A 24981-nucleotide genomic window follows, 5' to 3' on the forward strand; every position below is an offset into this window, starting at 1 on the left:
AAAAAATCCAGAGAGTGAAAAGAAAATACAATAGCAAATGCTCTTGGGGAAACTTTTTCTAACATATCAGCAACATCATCTTACTCTCCAGAGTTTCTGGTCCCTAAACAAAGAAACTGAAAAACAGGCCCTTAATTTTACATCAAAGGGTTTCCACACATATAATGGGCCATTTACCATCCACGAGCTGAAAACAGCACTTACCCTTACAAACGCTACCGCTATTAGCATTAGCAAGGGCACATGATGCAAGAAATCAAGCTTATATAGCATCAGCCAAAAAAAAAAAAAAAAAACTCTTATTTCACCCATCCCCCTCGCTCCAAATGTTTGTCAAGTTCTGCCCTCGAATCTATTTAAGCTATCAACTTCTACAATGACAGATGGAAGTTTGTTCCAGCAATCAACCACCCGCTGGCTAAAGGCAAACTTCCGCACATCTATCCTACATGGTCTTTCCTCAATTTGAATTTATGCCCTCTCAGGTGATTATTCTGAGCAAGAGGAAGAATCTGATCAGCATTGAGCATGCTCAAACCATTCAAGGCTTTATACACCTCTATCAGATCATCTCGCAGGTGCCTAGTCTCCAGACACTGTAATTTGCAAAACTTAAGCCTTTCTTTGTAAGAGCAACCCTCTGTTCTGTTCACTAATCTTGTTGCCCTTCTCTGTACTCATTCCAACAGCTCTACATCCTTCTTAAAATGAGCCCTCCAGACCTGTATACAGTACTCAAGGTGTGGCCTGACCATTGCCTTATACAAGGAGATAATCACCTGCTTATCCCTGCTAGAAAAATTCCTGTATATCATTGACAAGACACCATGAGCTACTCTTGCAGACCGTCTGCACTGCTCAAAAAACTTCATACAAAGGGTACTAGGAAAGTTTTGCAATACAGCTTTGTTTATTTAATTTTTTCAAAGTAATTTCCTCTACATTCAATACACCTCTCCATCCTCCGAAACCAATCTTTAAACCAGTTCTGCCAAGTTTCACTAGGGAGTAAAGCACACTCGTTGTCCCAAGCCCGTAGAAGGTCCTCATCACTGGAAAACCGCCTCCCTTTTAGCTTCATTTTCATATGCGGGAACAGTGCAAAGTCGCAGGGAGCAAGGTCTGGACTGTAGGGAGGGTGCTCGAGAAGTTTCAGTCCTGTCGTGGTCAAATATTCGGTGCAGGCTTTGGCGCGGTGAGCTGGAGCATTATCGTGATGGAGGTACCAGGTGTCCATTCTTGACTTTGGCCGCAGGTTCTTCATAGATCCAATGACTTTAGGCAGGCATTGTTCAGTATACCACTTAGCTGTGACTGTCTTCTGCGTGTCCAAAACGACACGTTACACAATTCCACTCGATTTGAAAAATACAGCTATCATTTTCTTCTTTACAGATCGGGATTTTCTGACAATTACGGGTGTGTCGTCATCATCAAAGACCCAAACTTTGTTTTGAGCCTTGGTCGGCAGATCGTAATAGTACAGCCAAGTCTCGTCACCTGTCACGATGTTGTTCACATACCGAGATTGTCCCTTATCAAACTTTTTTAACATCTCCCGGCACCAAGTCACACGTCGTGTCATCTGCTCTTCAGTCAGTTGATGCGGCACCCAGAGAGAACAAAGTTTCTTCACGTGCAAATGATCTTGCAGAATCGAACGAATTGCTGGTGCATTTAGGCCCAAAGTATCCTCTATCTGTTGGTAGGTCACTTGCCTGTTTTCGTCAAGCATTTTCCTCACAGCAGTAACGTTTTCTTCCGTAACTGACGTTCGTGGCCTTCCCGGCCTCTCAGAATCCTCCAGTGAAATTTCCCCTTTGGAATTCTCTATACCACCTGAATATCGTTGTACGATGTGGACAGTCATCATCTAGTGCAAGAGTCATTTCTTCTAAGCACTGGTCTATGGTGAAACCATGCACGAAATTATACCGCAAAACTGTCCTTATCTCATTTCGTGACCACGATGCCATCGCAAGCACTTTACACTCTCACTACTAATGAAAAACTGAGCCCATCGACTTGGCGCGGCGGCTACTATGCACGTATGAACATGTCTCAACATGCAGCAACAAGCAGCTTCCTGTGATTCATTGTTGCGTCATATTGCAAAACTTTCCTAGTACCCTTTGTATTTGCCTGCACAATTACCCCCAGGTCCTTTTCATTCTCTACCACTGTCAGTGTGGTACCACAGAGTTGATACATTATTCTGGGATTATTGCTTCCTATTTGTAGTACTTTACATTTTTCAATGTTAAACTTCATTTGCCACCTCTCAGCCCATCTGCTCAACTTTTCTAGATCTTGTTGCAGCAGTGTACTGTCATTAGTGTCATTAACAACCCTGCCAACCTTCGTATCGGCTGAAAACTTGGACATTAAGCCTGATATATCATCATCAGTATCATTTATAAATACAGAAAACAACAGTGGACCCAACACTGAACCTTGAGGGACTCCACTAATAACATTAGTCCACGAAGAACAGTGTCCATTGATTACCACTGTCTGTCTTCTCCCACTCAACCATCCCTTTATCCATAGCAGCAATTTCCCTCCAATGCCACACATCTCCAATTTGTGCAGCAGTCTTCCATGTGCAACAGTATCAAAGGCCTTTATAAGTTCCAAATATATGATATCAAAGTTATTCTTTGCATCCAGTTCCTTTGTGACTACATCATAGTATCCAATCAAATTAATCAGACAAGATTTCCCCTTAACAAACCCATGCTGTGTCAAAGATATAACTGAAGTCTTGTGTAGATGATCCTGCAATGCTTCTTTAACCAGTGCCTCCATTAATTTCCCTGGAACAGAAGTTAAACTAACAGGTCTGTAATTACCTGCGTCTTCTTTTCATCCTCCTTTGTGAGTTGGTGTCACATTTGCATATCTCCAGTCCATTGGTACCTCCCATGGGTCCAGGAAAGCTCTCATAATTATGGCTAGGGGTTTGTTTACTTCCTCTGCCGCCTCCTTTCATATAACTGGATAGATTCCATCCACCCCAGGTGCCTTTCTTATGTTTATCTTCACACGTGATGTGTGAATGTAGATGCAAAATATTCATTTAGTTTGTTAGCTACCTGAGCAGGATCATCAACAGTTGAACAATGGATATCAAATGGACCAATCTGATTCATCCTCTTCCTTCTAGATTTTACATAAGTAAAGAACTCTGCTGTTTTTCTTTGCATCCTTTGCCAAAGATTTCTCGTAACTGCCTTCGCCTGCCTAACTGCCTCTGTAACTTGGTTACAGACCAGCTTATATCTATCATAGGCTTCTGTGTCACATGATAATTTATATGTATTCCATGCATTTTTCTTTTCTGTCACATGTCTAATTAGTTCATCTGACATCCATTTAGGCCTAAATCTTGAACAATATTTCTTTGTTGGTAATTCTTTGAATGGAATCCATTTTGAATTTGCTGTTGGTAGCATCATCAGTTGGTCTCATTGTATAGAGTTTAAATACTGTCTCAGACCACCATAGTCACCTTTACGAAAGCAAAAACCCTTCCCTTTACCCTTGATGGTAGTTACCTCTTTGAGTAAATCCCACTTCAGCACACTGTGATCACTGCCGCCTAGTGGTTCCTTTATCTGCAGATTCTTGATGCATGAAGAATCACTACTGATAATCAGATCAAGATTATTACTCCTTCTAGTTGCCTTCCGAACATGCTGCTGTAGAAAACAATCATCCAATAAATCCCCAAAAGTCTTGCTAGTGTGTGAGGGACCAACCCACAAATTCCAGTCAATCTCTGGGAAATTAAAATCTCCCATAATAATACACTGATTTACTGGCCCACTCTATTGCTCATTATACTCATCAGATTCATTTGGCCTATAACACATACCTACTCTCATTTTTCCTTTCCCTGTGCTTTTGTCACACCAAACAGACTCAACATTGCATTGTCCACCAACAATTGGATGCACTTCCTTAGATTTTGTGTTTCTTAACTAACAGCATAACCCCTCTTCCCTTTCTGTCCTGTCTATCCTTTATACACATTGCACGCCCCAAATTCCAGTTCTGCACTGCTTATGTCTGTGTGACACCGTGTCTCTGATATTCCAACAATATCTGCCTTTGATGTCTTAACTAGCACTTCAAGCTCATTGAATTTATTAACTATACTCCTAGCATTGGTGTACATTCAAGTATACATGCACCTGTTTATACTCTTACTTACCCTAACACAGCCCATGTATTTACTTTTTGGACCAGATGACATTCATTATGAAATGATCAAATACCTTTCATCGAAATTCCATGGGCCTTTTGTTCTTTCTGTGCAACAGAATCTTCCTTGAAGAGCAGTTTCCAGATGCCTGGCACAGGGCAACTATTCTTACTTTTGCCAGGACAGGAATGGATCCTAAATTTCCAAAAAATTATCAGCCAATTGCTCTGACCAGCTGCTTGTGCAAAATTTTGGAGAAAATGGCCAATGCTCTTCTTTTATGGTACTTGGAATTGAACAGCCTTCTCTCTCATGTTCAGTGTGGCTTCCAAAGGAACAAGTCCACTTTGGACCACTTAATTAGACTGGAAACATCTATTCGAGATGCTTTCCTAAAAAGAGTACACCTGGTGTCCTTTTTTTTTTTTTTTTTTTTTTTTTTTTTTGACACTTGGAAAGTGTACAATGCAACTTGGAAATTTGGTATTTTAAGAGACCTTTATAAACTCAGTCTAAGGGGTACCTTTCCATTTTTTAAAAAAAATGTTTTAACCTGTCATCTGTTCCAAGTTTAGAATAGGATCCTCCTTCTCTTGGTCCTTTTGCCAACAGGTGGGAGTACCACAAGGATTTGTTTTAATTGTCACGCATTTTCCCATTAAAGCAAACTCCATTACTGGACAACTTCCTCCAACCGTAAACAGTGCACTCTGGGCCGACCGGGCTAGCTGGGTGGGTAAAGTGCCTGCCTGGCAACCCAAAGGTTGTGTTTCGATTCCCGCCTCGGGCTTGGATCAAAGTACTGCAAAAATCTTAGTAGGTGCATTATGGCCATAGAAGCCTATGCGCCAACAACTACCAAAAAGGAAAAAAAAAAAAGAAAAAAAGAAAGCGCGCTCTGTGTTGATGACTTCAGCATATTTTCTCAGTCATGCAGCATGAGAATTATTGAGAGATAACTGCAACAAGACATCGATCTCCTCAACTCGTAGGCATTGGCCAATGCTTTCAGGTTTTCACTGGAGAAGATCCATTTCTTTTGCAAGCTTAACCTTCACCCTGAACCTGAACTAGACTTGGACAAAGCACTCATTCCAGTAGTAGTGGAGACAAAATTCTTGGGACTCATATTCCATAAAAAGTTGACTTTCTTCCGTCATATACATCAACTATGCACCAAGCGTGCGAGAGGGTTGAATATTCTTCATGCTCCCTCTTCCTTGGAGTGCAGACCAGTGCACTTTATTCCGTTTGTATTGTATACCTGTCTGATCAAAATTAGATTGTGTCTCAGGTGTATGCATCTGTGAGAAAGAACATCCTGCGGTGGCTTGACCCCATGCACCATCAGGTTATCCACATTGCTACTGCAGGTTTCAGAACATCTTCTGTCCAAAGTCTATATGTTGAAGCTAATGAACTGTCATCCCTTTGCCGTAAACAGTTGTCTCTGCGTATGCTGTCGAGCTGAAGTCCCTGACAGATCATCCCATGTGGACACCCATTTTTGAGCCACACTGTGAAAATCTGTACAACACTCATGAGATGGCTATATTCAGTATTCATATTCAAGGTCTATTCAGAAATTTGCATACCATAGTAGACAAATCTCTTCTGCCCTAGCATGCTTGTGTTCCTGCCTGCAACTTCTCTCTTAGCAACTGGGGGAAGGAAGTACTCCATCTGTTGTCTACCTACAGCTCTTCTCAGCACACCGATCTGAACATTCTGACTTCTTGCCAGTCTTCGTAGATGGTTCAATTCAGAGGGGTCTGTTGGATCTGCAGCTGTCTTCCCAGATGCTACGTTATCTGAGCAGATCCCTGCCAGATGCAATATAGTCACTGCTGACCTGCAAGCAATTGAACTAGCCTTGGATCATATACAAACAGACCACCACCAAAATGCATTATATATATTGATTCTCTCAGTTCATTGCAGGCTTTGTCATCGATGAGGTCCAATCCTCATTCAGTCCTGTCTCGGGTATAGCAGAGGGATACATTTCCTTTCTGAATTGGAATTTGATATTCACTTCTGCTGGATCCCCAGCCATGTTGGGATCATGGAAAATGATTTGGCGGACTCTGCAGCCAAATAAGGGACTCGTTATAACTCTTGTCTGTTAGACCCCTATACAGACTACAGGCAAGTGATTCGAAAGAAACCGGTCTCCCAATGGCAACACTCTTGGCATGCACAGACTGAAAATACATTTCAGGCTGAAAATCAGTTATATGAGATTAAGCCTGTAATTGAACAATTAGCCATGTAATCTGTGCAGGGACAGTAAAGAAGAAGTTGTTCTAGCTCGACTCCGCATAGGACAGTCATCTGATGCATGCTTTTCTGCTGAAGGCTGATGACTGTCCTATGTATGAGTGGCAACATTTTAACATTGAAACATGTTGTTATTGACTGTCCTAGATTTTTAAATGCACACCAATTTTGTTTTAGTGCTTTTAACCATCTTGACTGACCCTTATACACTCAGTCAGATTTTAACTGATACAGACAATGTCTGCAATTTAACTTTTTTTTTAAAATTTCAAACTGTTATACACATATATAAATGTTTTTATTATACATCATGTATATTTCCTTTTTACCTGATTTTATTTTTGTCTAAATATTCTTGTTTTTTAGTTATTTTTAAATATTGATATGGCAATGTACACTGAGTGATCACTGAATTATGACCACCCCTATGAAAACTGAATGCGATCCGTTGACCACATGAGGTACAAGAGTGCAGAGTTAGTCGACCTATATAGTATAGATAAGGGGTCAGTGGCAGCAGGTAGTAAAATTTCAAGCATGATGGGTAAAAGGAAGGATTTATTGGACTTTGATAAAGGACAGATTGTGGGTGCTCAAAGAGCTGGTGCCTTGATTTCCCAAACGGCTGAACTGGTGGGGTGTTCGAGAGCTACTGTAGCTAAAGTGTACCATGACTGACGTCATAATGGTCAAACAATGACCCGACGGTAAAACTTCAACGGTCAGCGAAAGGTTGATGTTAGAGGTGAGCACCGAGTCCGACAACTCGTACAGTCGACCAGGTGCAGCACTCTTGAAGAGTTGACTACCCAATACAATATGGGCTAACCTGGAACAGTATCTGACATGGCTATGCATCGCATGCTCGTACGTATGGGCTATACCCACCAAATACGGAGGATGCGGAAAGGTCAGGGAACGACCTTTCTGCAATGACCACCGCATCTCCCCGGAGCAATATTGCCTTAGTTGCTAATGCTCCTAAAAGCCAAATAACAACAACATGGGCTATACCAGCCGATAACCCCTATGTCATCCTCTCCTAACCTATGTTCACGGCATAAAAGACTCGCCTGGTGCAAAGAGCATGTAAATTGGACATTAAAAGACTGGAAGAAGGTGGTGTGATGGTCAGATGAGTCGCGTTATTTACTCCACACCCTGGATGGGCATGTATGAATTTGGCATCAACAACCTGAGGCTTTTCATCCATCATGCATGGTATCAAAAGTGCAGGTCAGTGGAGGCGGTTGTATGGTGTGGGGCATATTTCACTGGCAGGAACTTTGACCCCTCGTGCATGTGGAACAACGATTCAGTGGTCTCCGCTAATATCAACTGCTTGCTGACTGTGTACACCCCACTAGGTTACACTTTTTCCTGAATGGCAATGGTGTCTTCCAAGATGACAATGCGCTAAGCCACCGGCACTTGTTGTGCAGGAATGGTTTGAGGAACACGGTTCTTACTTCCAGCATATCGATTGGTCTCCAAACTTCACTGATATCAATCCCATAGATCACTTGTGGGACTATGGAAAGGCATATCAGGTGTCTGGATACATCAATCACCTCCATACCTGCATTACTGACCGCATTACACACAGCTTGGTTGGTAATACCTCCTGAATGCTTCTTCTGACATCTTGTTGAATCAGTGCCACGCCTGATAGCTGCTGTACTAATTCTGACAGGGAGATAAATGATTTTGTAATAATGGAGAGCAAAGTGGAGGAGAAATTGTTGAAGTTAAATATAAGAAAGGCACCTGGGGTGGATGGGATCTATCCAGTTATATTAAAGGAGGCGGGAAAGGAAGTAAGCAGACCGTTAGCCATAATTATGAGAGTATCCTTGTACTCAGGGGAGGTCCCCACGGACTGGAGATGTGCAAATGTATCCCCAATTCAGAAAAGAGGGATCGAAGGGTGACACAAGTAATTACTGACCAGTTAATTTAACTTCTGTTCTGGGTAAAATAATGGAGTCACTGGTTAAAGATGCATTGCAGGATCATCTAGACCAGTGCTTCTCAAAGTGGGCGATATCGCCCCCTGGGGGGCATTTGAATTATCCATGGGGGTGTTAGGCATGAAAGGGAGCGACAGGGGGGGAGCCGATAGGCCATCAACTCTGCCAGGTAACGAATCTTTACTACTAGCATACATACGTTTCATAAAAGATGAAAAGTTGAACGAAGAATTATTATTTGCAAGATGTCTAGAAACGTATACCAAAGGTGAGTCTATATTTCAGGTTACTGAAAAGTTTTTTAAAGACAGGGAAATTCCACTTACAAATGTACTTGCTTGTGCAACGGATGGAGCACCATCAATGATTGGCCGTTACAAGGGTTTTATGGCTTATTTAAAAAATGCTGTGCCAAATATTATTACTGTTCATTGTGTCATTCGCCATCAGCATTTAGTTGCGAAAAAACTTGGCGATCAACTGCACAATTCTCTACAAACTGTTATTACTGCTATAAACAAAATTAAACCATATTCTTTGAATGATCGTATATTTTGAAAGCTTTGTGATCAAAACAGTGAAGATTTTGAACGATTGCTACTTCACTCCGAGGTTCGGTGGCTGTCAAAAGGCAACTGTCTCAACAGATTTTATGAACTCTTTGATACTGTTGTCGAGTTTTTTGAAGATAGGAACGACGACCTTAGTAATGACCTCAAGAAAATGAAAACTGATATTGCTTATCGGCAGATTTATTTACTAGATTCAACTCAATGAACTTACATTTACAAGGACAAGATGTAACTCTTATTAAGGCGAAAACTCAAATTTCAGCATTTATTTCAAAATTAAGGCTTTTTATGAGCAATATAGGACGACATGAATTGTATCAATTTCCAATAGCTGATGAAACTCTACTAACTTTTTGTAATCATCTAGAAATGTTGCACAAAAGTATGCAGGAAAGGTTTGAAGATCTCCTTAATTTGAAAACTCCAGATTTGGTTATAAATCCTCTTTTAAATAATGACGATGGTGAACGTTTTGTAGAAGAAGAATTGATTGAGTTACAAAATGAAGTTGAACTGAAGCCAAAATTTCAAGATTCATATCAGGAATTTTGGTTACAAAAGAAAATTCCTGACCATTATCCTGCATTGTGGGGAATTGTAAAAAAAAAATTACTCATTTCTTTTCCAACATCATATCTAGTCGAAACCGGTTTCAGTGCTGTATCTCAATTGCTGACAAAACAAAGAAATTGTCTGGATTTCAGACAATTTCTGGATAGAGGTCTGGAGGCCTCATTTTAGGAAGGATGTAGAGTTGCTAGAATGAGTACAGAGTAGGGCAACAAGATTGGTGAGAGGAACAAAGGGGTATTCTTACCAGGAGAGGCTTAATTGTAACTGTTAATTGTAGCATCTGGAGACTAGGTACCTGCAAAGTGATCTGATTGAGGTGTACAAGGCCTTGAATGGTTTGAGCAGGCTCAGTGCTGATGGGATACTTCCACTTTGTGAGATTAAGAACCTGAGGGGACATAGATTCAAATTGAGGAAAGACAGTTGTAGAATAGATGTCCAGAAGTTTGCCTTTAGCCATCGAGTAGTTGATTGCTGCAACAGAGTTCTATCTGTTGTTTTGGAAGTTGATAGCTGAAATAAATTTAAGGCTGAACTAGGAAGTGACTGGATTGGTGAAACAGGAAGGGGTTTTTTTTTTTTTTTTCCCCTTTTGGCTGATGCTCTATAAGCTTGCTTTCTTGCATCATATCCTTAACTAATGCTAAATGCTAATGCTATAAATTCAACTGGAGGAAGGATTGGGTGCAGAAGTTTGCCTTCTGTCAGTTGATTATTGTTGCAAACTTCCATCTATTACAAGTGGATCCTTTGAAGAAATTCAAGGAAGGACTAGACAAACTATTGGAGAAGATGGACAGGTGTTTTGGGAAGGGGCTTTTTTTTGCTTTTGCTATATAAAAGCTTTCTTTCTTACATCATTGTTACTACTAATACAGAGGAAGTTGTATGCACTGTTAAATCGTGATGTCAATTTGATGCTTGTATTACTCTATTAATACAATATTTACATGACGTTATTTATGACATTTAAATGAATTGCCCAAACTATTTTTAGTTTACTAAGAAATAGCTTACTTCTTGTAAATTGCATTTCTTTCTATTAAATTGAAATGTGGCACACCTGTGCATACATTCATACGTGCGTGCATGCGCATGTCTGTGTGTTTCTATAATATAATTGTCTATTATACATTGCAATAGGAATTGAACACTATGTGATTGAAGTACAAACATATTACTTTTGTAGAAAAGCTATTAATTCCTATAATTGATATTACAGTGTTGGACCATGATAAGTATTAGCATCAATTTGTGTGCATTAAATAAGGTGAAAATAGATTATTTAATTTGGTGATTAAATTAATCATAAAATTAAATAGATTAATCAATTTTATATATATATATACAGTACACACACACACACACACACACACACACACACACACACACACACACACACACACACACACACACACACACACACACACACACACACATTCAGTTGAAGATCTATATACCACCTTCCCAGTGGAATGAGAAAAACTTGAAAATTTAATGTAATTCTACTAATACAATATAGTATAATCTTATTTATAATATGTACTATAGTATTAAACACCAAAATTATGACTGTAGATTTTGCATTGATTGTGGAGTGCTAGTAGGTTACAATTAAACTATAAATATCACTACATAGTAGTGAAATATACATTTAGGTCTTGATTTTTTTTTTTTTTTTTTTTATGAAACCCCCAAACACGAAAGGTATCAAAACCTTTGATGCTCCTCTGACTCTTTCATATACTTGTTGACAAAGCAGACCTAAATGAACTTTTTATGGATATTAAATGCCTACAATTAATGGATGCTATTTTGATAATTGAATTATAATTAGCTAAAATGGATGTAATGATGATGACTCTGATAGACAAATTTTGGCATTACTGCCTTAATGTTGTAAAACCCACGTAACAACAGAAATACTGTATAACAGGAAAATGTCAATTTTGGCTATGCTTAGTTTGAGCTGCCTTGTGTTTTCCGTACTGAAGGGTTCCTTCCACTATTTACTAGTAGTAGTAGTAGTAGTAGTAGTGGCATGTGATGCAAGAAAGCAAATGTATGAGCTTATGCAGCATCAGCCAAAAAAAAAAAAAAAATCACACCATTCCCTCCAAATGCCTGTCCAGTTCCTCCTTAAGTTTATTCAACCTATCAACTTCAACAACAACAGATGGAAGTTTGTTCCAACAATTAACCACACGCTGGCTAAAGGCAAATTTCCGCACATCTATTCTACATCTGTCCTTTCTTAATTTGAATTTATGCCCCCTTAGGTTCGTAATCTGAACAAGTGGAAGGATCCCATCAGAATTCAGCGTGCTGAACCCATTCAAGGCCTTATACACCTCAATCAGATCACCGCGCAGGTGCCTAGTCTCCAGCCACTGCAATTTGCAGAACTTAAACCTCTCTTGGTAAGAGGATCCCTTCATTCCCTTCACCAATCTTGTTGCCGTTCTCACGCTCAAGTAAATCTACATCCTTCCTAAAATGAGGCCTTCAGACCTGTACGCAGTACTCAAGGCATGGCCTGACCATGGCCTTATACAGAAGGATAATCACCTCCTTTTCCCTGCTAGCAAAATTCCTATATATCATTGACAAAACCCCATGACCTGCCCTGGCAGCCTGTCTGCATTGCTCAGAAAACTTCATATCTGACTGCACAATTACTCCCAGGTCTTTTTCATTTTCTACCACCTATGTGGTACTTCAACTGTGTGGTACTACACTAAGTGTAGTACCACACAGTTGGTACGTTTCTCTGGGGTTACTTCTACCCATATGCAGTACTTTGCATATGGGTAGAAGGATTGCCAAACTTCTTACTGACTGGATTAGCTGCATTATGCACTTGGGTACATAAGAATAATTTAGGGTTTTTTTTTTTTTTTTTGTAGATACCATCACACATATGCTTAAAACAGCTATTGTGTTATTGTCTTCACCATCTCTGTCTATCTGTCCATTTATCACACTGTATGTAATGGCCCAACTTCCATTGGATGGAAGTTGGGCCATTACATACAGAAAATTTCATGAAATTTTATATTTCGAAAATTTATTGAGCCATCATAAATTTCATTAAAAGCAAACCAATAAGAATTGGACAATTGGACAAATTGAATTATCTCTGTAAAGGACAAATTTGGACAAATTGAATTATCTCTGTAAAGGAAAATAAAATTTGAATGTTTTGTGCATTACTTGATATGGAAAAGTCAGATTGCATTATATTTTCAGAGCATGTTTGAGGTTTTAGGATCAGTTTTGATTCTGCTGCCCCGAAGACCCTCCCACAAAAATATATATTAGTTTTTTTGGATGTTTGAGCATTACCCAAAAGAAAAGTCTGATTTTCTCCACAGATTTTCGGCATATATTTTGTTAATCCCCAGGAAGGTTTTAAATTCAGTTCCATATCAGGCTAGTTCCCCCCCCCCTCCCATCCCCGCAGAAACAGAATAAATTTGGCACAGCAATTCTCATCCATTTCAGAATTACAGAACTTTTTCAGAATATCCTTCTAAACCTTTGTCCAAGGTATCTTGTTGATAGATTAACCAATATCCCCTGCTCATCTTCCCCCAACCAACACCATCACAAAAAAAAACTTATTGTGCAAATCCCATCTCACAGCTGACTAACATGTCATGAACATATATGGAGGTTATGGCAAACACCTTGAATGGGTTGAGTATGCTGAATTCTGATGGGATCCTTCCACTTGTTCAGATTACGAACCTAAGGGGGCATAAATTCAAATTAAGAAAGGACAGATGTAGAATAGATGTGCGGAAATTTGCCTTTAGCCAGCGGGCGGTTAATTGCTGGAAAAAACTTCCATCTGTCATTGTGGAAGTTGATAGGCTGAATAAATTTTAGGAGGAACTGGACAGGCATTTGGAGGGAATGGTGTGATTTTTTTTGGCTGATGCTGCATAAGCTCATACACTTGCTTTCTTGCATCACATGCCACTACTACTACCTCTTGAGCACAGTGTAGAGGATTTTTAGTACTTTTTTTTTTGAATAAACAGTATGTGACTGAAATGTAACACAATGCATACATTACCTAAGTTGGTTTCAGAGGAAACTAGAACAGATAAATCCTGGGGAATTAGATGTATTATAAACAAATGATTTTCCTAATAGTTTATTATTATTATTAACTATATTTTGCCTGAGGCTTATGCTGCACCAGCCAAAAAAAAAAAAAAAAAATCCACAAGTTACCCTGAGAGAGAGAGAGAGAGAGAGAGAGAGAGAGAGAGAGAGAGAGAGAGAGAGAGAGAGAGAGAGAGAGAGAGAGAGAGAGAGAGAGAGTGAGTCAAAAGTAGAAGGGAATCACCAAGAAAGAAGAAAGAGAAGAATGATGATACCCAGCTCAGGACCCTGGCTGTGCCAAGCCCATACTCACCAGATGTCATCTAATATGGCATAATAAATTCCATTATAAGCAATATTAATTGATAGTTTCTTTTACTTAGGTATTGCTGAGTCAGGTGCATAGACTTAGAGCCCTTGAACTTCTAAGCAGATTTGTGGATCTGGGACCATGGGCTGTAAACTTGGTGAGTTTATTTTAAAATTGTTTTTTTAATAAAAAACTGATTTGCTTTAACTGTTTTACTTTTTTGATTAGCTGAATTTTTTTCCCCCTATATATAGGCTCTTTCTGTAGGAATATTTCCATATGTTGTAAGGTTACTCCAAAGTCCTGCTCGTGAACTGCGACCTTTGTTAGTATTTATATGGGCCAAAGTGTTAGCTGTGGATACTGTAAGTTGACGTACTTTTCAGTTATAGTATATTATGTATTTATATTAAATTAAATTTCTCTCTAAATTTAAAATTAGTATTTTCTTAAAATATTCCAATAGAAGTTAGCTGCCTTTATTCTTTGTGGTTTGTGTATAGTAGTAGTAGTACTACTACTACATTTCCTTTCTTCCAAGCCTTTGACTGGTTGATGCACAGTCGGCTCTCTCTCTCTCTCTCTCTGCTGGCCAAGGATTGTTGTCTTGGAGATTGCCAAACTCTTATAAAACAACAGTTCCCACCCTCTTCAGACAATCTGCCTTTAAATTCCACAAAAAAATATCCAGCAGCTTTTTGCTTTATTCACTAATGCATGACTGACTCCAGTTTACAAATATCAAAAAGGTTGTATTATCAAACTTTTTATCACCCGTGGCCTTAAATAAAAAAAAAGAGAATGTTCTCTAATGACTCTACCAACATATCTAATCACTATGACCTGGCCCCAGGTGCCAAGTGATTGTGACCGAGTGATTTCTCTGTGATATCACTGTGATTTCCAAAAGCAAATTATAGTTCTCTTACGTTCTTGTTGTTAATAAATCTATTTATTTAATTGGCTCTTGTTACAAAAGTTCCTGTACAAAGCAAGAAAGGAAAGCCACCTTTCTATTTTCTACTTTATTACTAACACCCACTACTTTCCACTTGGTCACACCAGCCGCTGCTCCTGCCTCCTCGTGGTGGGGCAGGAAACCTTAGCAGAAAAGTCAGTCTGCCAAGGGCTGAAAGGAGCAATATGGATCATACCGACACTGACTCTTGCAGGATGAATATCCCATCACATTCCAAAGAGCAAGAAGATTACAACCCTTCCTATGCTACAAGACAAAAGAAGGATACAGACCAGAATATCTGGCCTCACTTCCTTATAATCCATTCATTGACTGACCAGCCAGTCTGCAAGCTCTCTCCTTTTCTGATCCAGAAATGTTTAGAGAATGCTGCTGGCTCACTGGAAATGGTTCACTGACTAAAATCAGGTGACTTGCTTGTTGAAACAATAGAATTCAAGCACTCTGATAAATTACTTAAATTAAAAACACTTGGAGGAACTCCCATAGAAGTGTCACCTCATGCCACCTTAAACTACTAAAAAGGAGTTATAACTGAATGGGACCTTCTACATGTAACTGACGAAGAAGTTAAACAGGAACTCTCAGATCAAAACGTAATTCAGGCCAAGAGAATCCTAATTAAAAGGGATGGCTCATTACTTCCAACTAGAAACATAATACTAACATTTAATTTGCCAAATCCACCAACTTCTGTAAAGGCCAGATATTTGAACTGTCATGTCCAACCGTATATACTGAACCCTATCAGATGCTTCAAATGTCAGAAATTTGGGAATTCGCAGGCAGTATGTGGAGGGGGCCTGCAGTATGTGCTTCATGTGGGTCTAAAGGTCATGCCCATACTGAATGTTCTGCACAATCTTTATAATGTCCAAACTGTAAAGGCAATCATTCCGCTTTTTCCAAAGACTGTGAAACATGGAAAGGAGAAAAAAATGATTCAAAAGTACAAAACTGAGCATAAAGTTACGTATCTCGAAGCAAAGAATTATCACCAATCACAGGATCACACTCATATGCAGCAATTGTCCAACAACACAAACTGATATCTGATATTAACACTGCTACCACTGCGGTTCAAACCAATGTTACAGTTCCTCCCAACATCTCTATATCCGATTGGGCTTTCTCAGTCTTAACTCCATCACTAAACTCATTCTCAAAGTCAACTTCCAGTCAAGCCATCAACACACCAGTTACAATTTCTCCAGACACGTCTTCCTCTTCACAATCAAACATAAATGCTAAAGATATAGATACAGGAGACAAATTTCCTGTCTATGATCATGTGGACACATGAAAAAGAAGTCTTAGAGGAACCAGTCTTAGAGATACGTGCTTAGGAAGAGATGGATACTCGTCCATATTTTCCCAACAAAGAGAAAAAGCCTGAAAGAAATAAGCAGGCCGCCATTCGCAAAAAAAGACAGATACAAATAGGAAACCAACATAATGCGTACAATAATACAATGGAATTGTCGGGGTTTCTGCAGTAAAAGCGATGATATTTGTGACTAGATTGACAAATGTCATCCGATAGGTGTCTGCCTTCAAGAAACAAACCTAACTCTATAAGTAAACATAGCAGTGAACCGTTATGGTATCTACAGACAAGACCGATTCCCTTCCAGTGCACCACATGGCGGAGTGGCTATTTTAATTGACTCCAGAATTCCATGTAAATGCCTCCAATTTGCAAACATCTTTGGAAGCATGTGCAGTACGAGGCTCAGTACAATTTACATTCTCACTGTCTCACTTTACCTTCCACCAAATCAAGAGTATGCATGTGCAGATCTTGAAGCATTAGTAACTCAGCTACCACCCCGATCATTATCATGGGAGACATAAATGGGCACCATCCTCTGTGGGGGGGGGGGCTTCAACACCAAGACAGATGTGGAAGATTGATCGAGAAATTATTGAAAGAGCAGAATCTCTCACTCCTTAACACTGGAGTAGCGACATACATCCATTTACCCACAGGAACAACCTCAGCCATTGACATTTCCATATGTTCACCAGCCCTATACCCACTTTTTTGAGTGGTCGCTCTTGAAAAATCCACTTAACAGTGACCATCTCTCTGTGGTCTACAAAATATTAACAAATGATATTACACATTATGAACACCAAAAAAGATGGGTATTTCACAAAGCTGACTGGACAAAATATACAACTCTTGTGATAATAGATGAACAAATAATCACTACTCAGCCAATAGACAATGCTATAGCTCATGTCACAAACCAGATATTAATGGCAGCTGAAGCTACAATCCCTCAGTCTTCTGGCAAGTATCATAAACATGCCACAACGTGGTGGAATGATGAATGCAGTTTGGCCAAGAGAGAGAAGAACAAGGCTTGGAATCTTTTCCGAAAGTATCCCACCTCCGCCAGTCTCATAAATTTTAAAAAAGCTAGAGCCAGATATATCCGCCGTAGGAGTAGAAAGCATTCATGGATACGTTTCACCTCCACGATTAACAGAAATACAGATACCCATGTTATATGGAACAAAATTAGAAAACTTAATAGGAAATTTCTTTCAGTACCAACTCCATTTATAAACTTGAATGGACAGGAGATGACTAACTTCAAGGAAATCGCAAATATACTTGCAGTACTTTTGCAAGTATATCAGCATATATCCCATCCTTTCAGAAAATGAAAGCTGTAGCAGAAAAATACTAACTAGATTTCAATACCAGCGAACATCTTCCATACAACTAGCCTTTCAATATAGAAGAAATGCAGAAAGCTCTGGCTAAGTCAAGGAGGAGTGCAGCAGGACCTGATGGTGTTCACTATCAAATGATACAGCAACTTAGTCAAAAATCTCTAAATACATTACTTAAATTATACAATAGAATTTATATTGAAAACTATTATCCAAACTCCTGACATCACTCCCTTGTAATTGCTTTCCCTAAACCTGGCAAAGATCATACGATCCTCACAAACTATCGACCAATAGCTCTAACAAGTTGCCTTGGGAAAACCCTGGAGAAAATGGTGAATAACTGACTAACTTAGTTCTTGGAAAAATATAACTTACTAAACACAAATCAGTATGGCTTCCACAAAAAAAGATCATCTCTGGACCTCATGATAAAACCAGAGGCAAATATTTGCAATGCTTTTTTAAGGAATTAGCATCTGATTGTGATCAGTCTCGACATAGAAAAGGCCTTTGACACTACCTGGCAATATGGCATTCTGAATGACCTCCACAACATTGGTTTTGTGGTTTTTGTATTTTCTGAGCTTCAGAAAATACAAAATTTTCTGAAGCTCAGAACCTTTCAAGTGAAATACCAAAACAAGCTGTCACACACATATACTCAGTAAGAAGGAGTTTCTCAGGGTTCAGCACTGAGTGCAACTTTGTTTACAATCAAAATAAATTCTATGACAAAAGACATACCAAAAACAGTTGAAACGTTCCTTTATGCAGATGGCGTTACCATTTCATGCCATTCACAAAACATGAACATGATTAAAAGGCAATTACAAAGCACAGTTAAGAAAATAGAATCGTGGACTAAAAACAATAGCTACAGAATATCACAACAAAAAACAATGGCCATACATTTCTGTAGAAAGCGAAAAATACACCCAGATCCAGAAATAAGACTAGAAAACCAGCTGATACCTTTAGCAAACAGTATACGTTTCCTTGGCTTGATTCTCGATAAAAAACTTAACTTTTTGGAACATATCAAATGCCTCCGAACAACCTGTCTAAAAAAACTAAATATTCACAGAATTCTTTCTGCAATGAAGTGGGGAGCTGATCGGTTCACAATACTTCACCTATACTGTGCAATAATCAGATCAAGACTAGACTATGGAGCCCCTGTGTATAGCTCATGTAGACCAAGTGTCATCAAATGGCTTGATGATTCCATACATCATAGTGCCTTACGAATTTCCTTAAGGGCATACAGAACATCACCTGTACAAAGTTTATATGCGGAGACCCATGAGCCTTCACTATATCTCCGAAGGCAAATGCTGCTATTAAACTAAGCTATTAAAATCCGAAGTCTTCCTCATCATCCTATTTGGCAGTATCTCTTCAGTCCACAGTGGGAGTACCTCTACAGCAATAAACCCACAGTAAATAAACCAGCTGAAATACGACTAAAAGAACTAGTTTCAAAATGGGGCCTAAGCTTTGACAACATACATGAGGATAATAGCATAAGTATTCCACCATGGACACTTTCATGCCTAACTGTGACACTTATTTTTAAAACAGTGGGGAAAAAGCACTCTGGCAGTTGTCAACATAAAAACAAATGCATGTAGCTCACTCATCGCAGTTCTCTGAATATCTTCAAATATATACAGACGGTTGCTCTAAAACAGATACCCAAATTGGTGCTGCAGTAGTCCTTCCACACACTGTTATCTCACAGAAACTCCCAAACCAATGCAGTAGCTATTCTGCTGAGTTATTCACCCTACTAATGGCCTTAAAATACATTTCATCCTCTCCTCTTCTGAAACATCTTATATACCCAGATTCATTGAGTGCAGTACATGCTCTCCAACAAAAGCAGACTCCATCACATCCCATCCCATCCTTCAGCAGATAAAAGCTCATCTTGTGAAGCTCAAAAGCAAAAGAAGGCAAGTAAACTTCTGTTGGATCCCAGGACATGCAGGTATTGAAGGTAATGAAAGTGCTGATCGAGTAGCAAAGAAACCTACAAATACAAACCTAAGACTTTACAAAGTCTTAGGTTCCACTTTCCAATTACAGACCTATCATAAAACAGATTCTCCACACTCAGTGGTCACAAATGTGGCAAAATGAACCAAACAAACTGTTTCAAATAAAACGTGAAATTCAGCCATGGAATTTGAGTCTCCGTAAGAATCGGCATGAAGAAATCATTTTAACCAGACTGTGCATTGGACATACACATCTCACACACTTGTACTTACTCACGAAAGCAAATCCTCCAGAATGTCTTCACTGTTCTTGTCAACTCACTGTAAAACATTTCCTTATAGAATGTCCACAATACCACATGGCACGACAATCAGCCTTCCATCTCTCTATAAATATTCAGGATTCCCTGACTTTAACACAAAACCTAGGTGATAACTCCAACATTGAAAATATATTTACTTATTTAAAACTAATAGGATATTTTTGCCAGATATAAACCATAATTAAGAAATTTCAATGTCATTGTCTCATAATACTAATAGATAAGCGCAATATGGCTAAAGTTGCTTTTGCGCCAAAAAAAAAATCCAACAACAACCAACCACTGTGACCTCCTCCTGTGTTAATCGAATTATTTATAACTGTTGACTGATGACACTTTGGCCTAGTGACTTGCATGGGCTGAAATTTTTGGTCTTTTTCAAGCCTGTTCCCAAACTTGCCAACACATTTCTAATGCTGGGAATTATTCTTATCCACCAATGCACTAGGAGTGGCTACCACCTTTGCACATGGCTACCACGACCACCACCAACTGGAAGCCCCATCCAAAACCTAGACCAATAAACAGAGATCCACATATGAAGAACTTGAGAAAGATTGTACAGGTCATTTTGGTTTTGTATCTCATGCAGCTTGTTTGACTTGCGGTTTTCATAAGCTTGTATCCATGCATCCCAGAGAAGCATATGCATATTTAAATAATAAATTTAAATAGATTTTCTGTTTATACTCCGGGACGACCAAACGGTCAGAGGAGTTCACAAGATAGACAGAATACAAGAAACAGTACCGTATTCAGCAGTCACGGGCTTGAACCCCGGTCACTCAAGGCACGTGTACTATTCACCCGAGCGCCTGACCACTAGGCTTACGGCGGCCTATTTATTTTATAACATGGCTTACTCACTCAGATATCATCTTTACTCCTAGAGTTAAATATTTCTCTAGGAGTAAAGTTAAATATTTCTGCCCCTCTAGGAGTAGAGTTAAATATTTCTGCCCTCTAGATATTTGTGTTTTAACTTTTATATTTGTAACCCAGAAAATGAAGGCAGAGTGCCTTTTAAACATTGGCTCCATCTTAATTTTAAGTTTATTTTACTTTATTTTCATTTTGTGTAAAATTAATAAACTTTCTATTACATGAAATTAATAAATCTAATAAACTGTCTATTACATGAAATTAATAAATCTAATAAACTTTCTGAACATGAAATAGTTTAGTAGGGCTATAGCCTCAGTTTAAACTGTTAAACACATCTGACATATCTCACATTGTGAAGTTATACTTCATAATTGGGTTGTCTGGGCCAAATAGCCTTGAAACAGCCATCTTGGTGGTGGTATCCACTGAGAATAAGTAACACTTCTTCATTGGTGAAGTGTTACTTATTAGAGGTAGTGCAATGCCAGGCAACTCGTTGTGAAGGTATTCACCATATGAAATATTATAAAAACTATGCCATTTTACTAATTTGGTAATTCATTTATGGAAAGACACGATGCAATTGCACTAACCTTTTCATTAAACATTCTAAAGATTTCCTAAGCAGTGGGATTTTCATTCACTCTTAAATACTCGCAGTCTTAAATATTAAGTCTTAAATACTTGCATATTTCCAACTATGCCTCTTAATAACTTTAATGTGATGCAGATTATGACGTTTAAATGTGCATTGCATCCATTCATAGATATTTTTGTATTTGTTAAGATTCAAATAGCCTTTGATCTCAAGACAAGTGCAGCTATCTTCTCTCCTGTGTTACCTAAACATTCACTAACAATCATACCTCTTTGGAGGTTCACAATATCCTGTCCAATCCCTATCTAAGTTTAGATATATGAACCTTCAATAAATTGATCAAGTAATGATGATTAAAAAAAATACTAAGGAATCTGATCTTACATTCTTTTACTTGGAAAGAATCATAACATTTAAATATGGACTGTTGGAAAAACATAACTGAAAGATGACAAGTTGAAAGATTGAAAGCTTAGTTCTTTTATACATCCTGTTCTGTTTCATAAACTTTCAATAAATTCTAGGAAGCAAGAAAAATTTGGGGGGTGGGGACCTGATAAACATAAAAATGAGAATTTTTGTGCATAAATGATTTTAAATATTAATTTTTTCTTATTTTGATCTGATTTTCCACATGATAGAGTGAAATCATTGCCAAAAATCAAATCACAATTTAAAAATGATTATAAAAATGATTCGAAAAAAGGTAAAGATTTGGTCATACTAAAAGATGGACATTAGCTGTACTAAAAATGAACAAATAATGGATGGTGTGGAATTGGTTTCCTGATAAACAAACAACTAACAAATTCAACCATAAAAGCAGAAAGTATTACTGAAAGGATTGCTTGCTGTGCTGTTAAGCGAAATATTTGCTATTCTCTTCTGATTATTCAAGCTTATGCTCCTACAAGTAGCTATAGTAATGATGAAGTTGAAGAATTTCATGGAGATGTATTTTGCCTTTACAAACAGGATGACTACCACTATAAAATTGTAATGGGAGATGTCAATGTGAGAATTGGTAATATCCAAAATGGGGAATGATCCAGTTAGCCCATATGGAACTGAAAAAAGGGATAATAGAGGCAGTCTACTAATTGAATTTATGGAGTAATAAAATGTGTTCACCATGAACTCATTCTTCAAGAAAATGGCCAAATGGAAATGCACATGGAAGAGCCCTTTTGGAAATACTGGTGAAATTGACTTCATAGTGACAAACAATAAAATGATATTCACTGACTGCTCAGTCCTGAAACATTTTATTGTTGGAAGCGGCCATAGTTACTGAGAGCAGAAATCAAAATTGATTACAAGGAAGAATGAAAGAAATTTTCAAGTCAACTATAATAAAGAAGTTCGACACTAACCAACTGTTGAAAAATCATCAGAACTTTGAACTAGAACTGTCCAATCATTGTAGTGTGCTGCAAGGCCTCCCTGACACAGATATTTCAACCGATAATGACAGTCATTGAGACTATTGTAAACACTGCCTATGACCCACTTTTTTCGTGTTTTACTACTATAAAACAAGAAAAATCAAACAGAATGTCAAAAGAAATAATTGCCATGATGAGAAAGCAATGAGAAAGGAAGCAAAGTGGTAATATAAGGAACAAGGTAGAATATGTAGAATTGTACAAGACCGTAAGAAAGCACATTAAAGAAGAAATGTGCAAGTTCAACATTGATCTTGTTAGAAGAATACTAGAAAAAAATCAAGGGCCAAAGAAAGCAATACAAAAAATGGTTACAAGAGCCAAATGTTAAAGCCTTTGAAGCTTGGGATGGAACAACAACAAAAACCAAGCTACCAAATACTAAAATAAGCGGAAGAATTTTATTCAAATCTTTATAAAGATAAAGGACAACAACTAGATCCAACGCCAGATACAGAAGCCGTATCAGAAATTTTGGTAGCAGTAAGAGGTGCTATAAAATCAATAAAAAATGGCAAAGCAGTAGAACAAAATAAAGTCACCATTGAAACGTTGGCAGTTGCTGGAAACTTGTCGAGGAGGCCTTCATACTGCAATGGATCGAAATTGGTTGAAGATCATGATGAAACATTATAAAAATTAAAACTTTGTACATAAATGATTTTAAATATTAATGTTTTTTTCTTATTTTTACTTGATTGTCCAGTGTTAGAGTGAAATCATTGGCAAAAATCAAATCACAATTTAAAAAAACTTAATAAAAAATCATAAGTGCTGTCATCTTTATTTATCTATTTATATATCACTTAATTCAGTTTTATCAACTACTGAACTTTAATTCTAAAGAATTTCAACCTTTTAAACCCAGATTAGATAACACTGACCTACAGGTGTGATCTCCTGATTTTCAAAGTAGTTTTCATGCTGCCATCTGTTAAAACTGTCTGCTATTAGTTGAAATGCAGATGAGAGATGGCAGAAGGCACTGGAAGATTTCAAGATAACCTACTTAAACAGATGCATTATTTAAAAAAAAAGTATTTGAAACAATCCTTTGAAAAACATAAATGTATGTTCTTATTCATCGGAGCCCACACACACAAAATGTAAATTTATGTACATACTCTAAAAAAGGTTAGTTTAATTGGAAGGTGCAAAGTAAATTAACACAGAGTTATGGATAATTTGACATGAAGATGGGATAAAGCCCAGTTCCAGAGGTTAATAGTCATCCCAAAATTCTGTCAGATATTTGACTGTAAGTGATTACGAAGTACTGGGTGGTTATAAAATAAGTTTCCCCATTCAGGAGACCCTAATGTCAAAATGGTTAGAGTTAGTGCTGTGAAAATCGGTGGATATGTCATTTAGGGTATGGGAAAATGATTTTTAGAAGAAAAAATAGTTCGAATTTCTGCCACCAGAGGAAAAACGGTGCTGCACATATGTAAAAGTTGTAATTTATTTCAAGACACACTGCTTACGCAAATGACATCCTATTAAATAAAAGCAGAAAGGCCAATGCCACCGTCAATAACCATTATGGCTCTTACAAAAAAAAGGAAAATGCTCTTTTAGTAAATCTGTTCTACCAGAATAATAGTAATGCTAATGCAGCACTACGTGAATATCGGAAACTTAAAAGGTTTGCTTAAAGGACCTTGGATATAATTGGATCTTCGAAAACTAATAAAGAAATTTGAAGTGATTGGGGAGATAAGTATAATTCCAGGCAGGAGAAGACCATGTATCGGAATGGAGGTAGTGGATGAAGTGGCAGTTGCAATGGTCAGAATGTGAAACACTATCAGTCAGTAGTGCCAGAGGTGTTTTTATGTTTTTTATGAAAACCCCAAACATGAGAAGGTATTAGAACCTATAGTACTTTGTACTGTGCTTGGGTTGGAGGTTGAGAAGACGAAAGAAGATATTTGTTGACATTAGACTTGAACTGCTGTAGACTATAATTTTCAGGAAATACGTATGAAAGAAGGTTGTTCCAGTAAACGGCAGTTGAATGAATAAACGAGGAAGATGA

General features: G+C 38.1%; 1 protein-coding gene across 2 annotated transcripts in view; it reads left to right on the plus strand.

Moving 5' to 3' along the window:
• Nucleotides 1-24981, plus strand: part of raptor (regulatory associated protein of MTOR complex 1) — a 638589-nt gene that overhangs the window by 195282 nt on the left and 418326 nt on the right. For both annotated transcript variants that reach the window (XM_090389485.1, XM_090389491.1), the window contains exons 10-11: nucleotides 14099-14182; nucleotides 14280-14390. In XM_090389485.1, the coding sequence (XP_090245611.1) occupies nucleotides 14099-14182; nucleotides 14280-14390 (195 nt within the window). The remainder of the gene's footprint in view (nucleotides 1-14098; nucleotides 14183-14279; nucleotides 14391-24981) is intronic.

Source organism: Mastigoproctus giganteus, chromosome 2, assembly GCF_048544385.1.
Source record: "Mastigoproctus giganteus isolate SK-2022 chromosome 2, ASM4854438v1, whole genome shotgun sequence".
Taxonomy (NCBI): Eukaryota; Metazoa; Arthropoda; class Arachnida; order Uropygi; family Thelyphonidae; genus Mastigoproctus; species Mastigoproctus giganteus.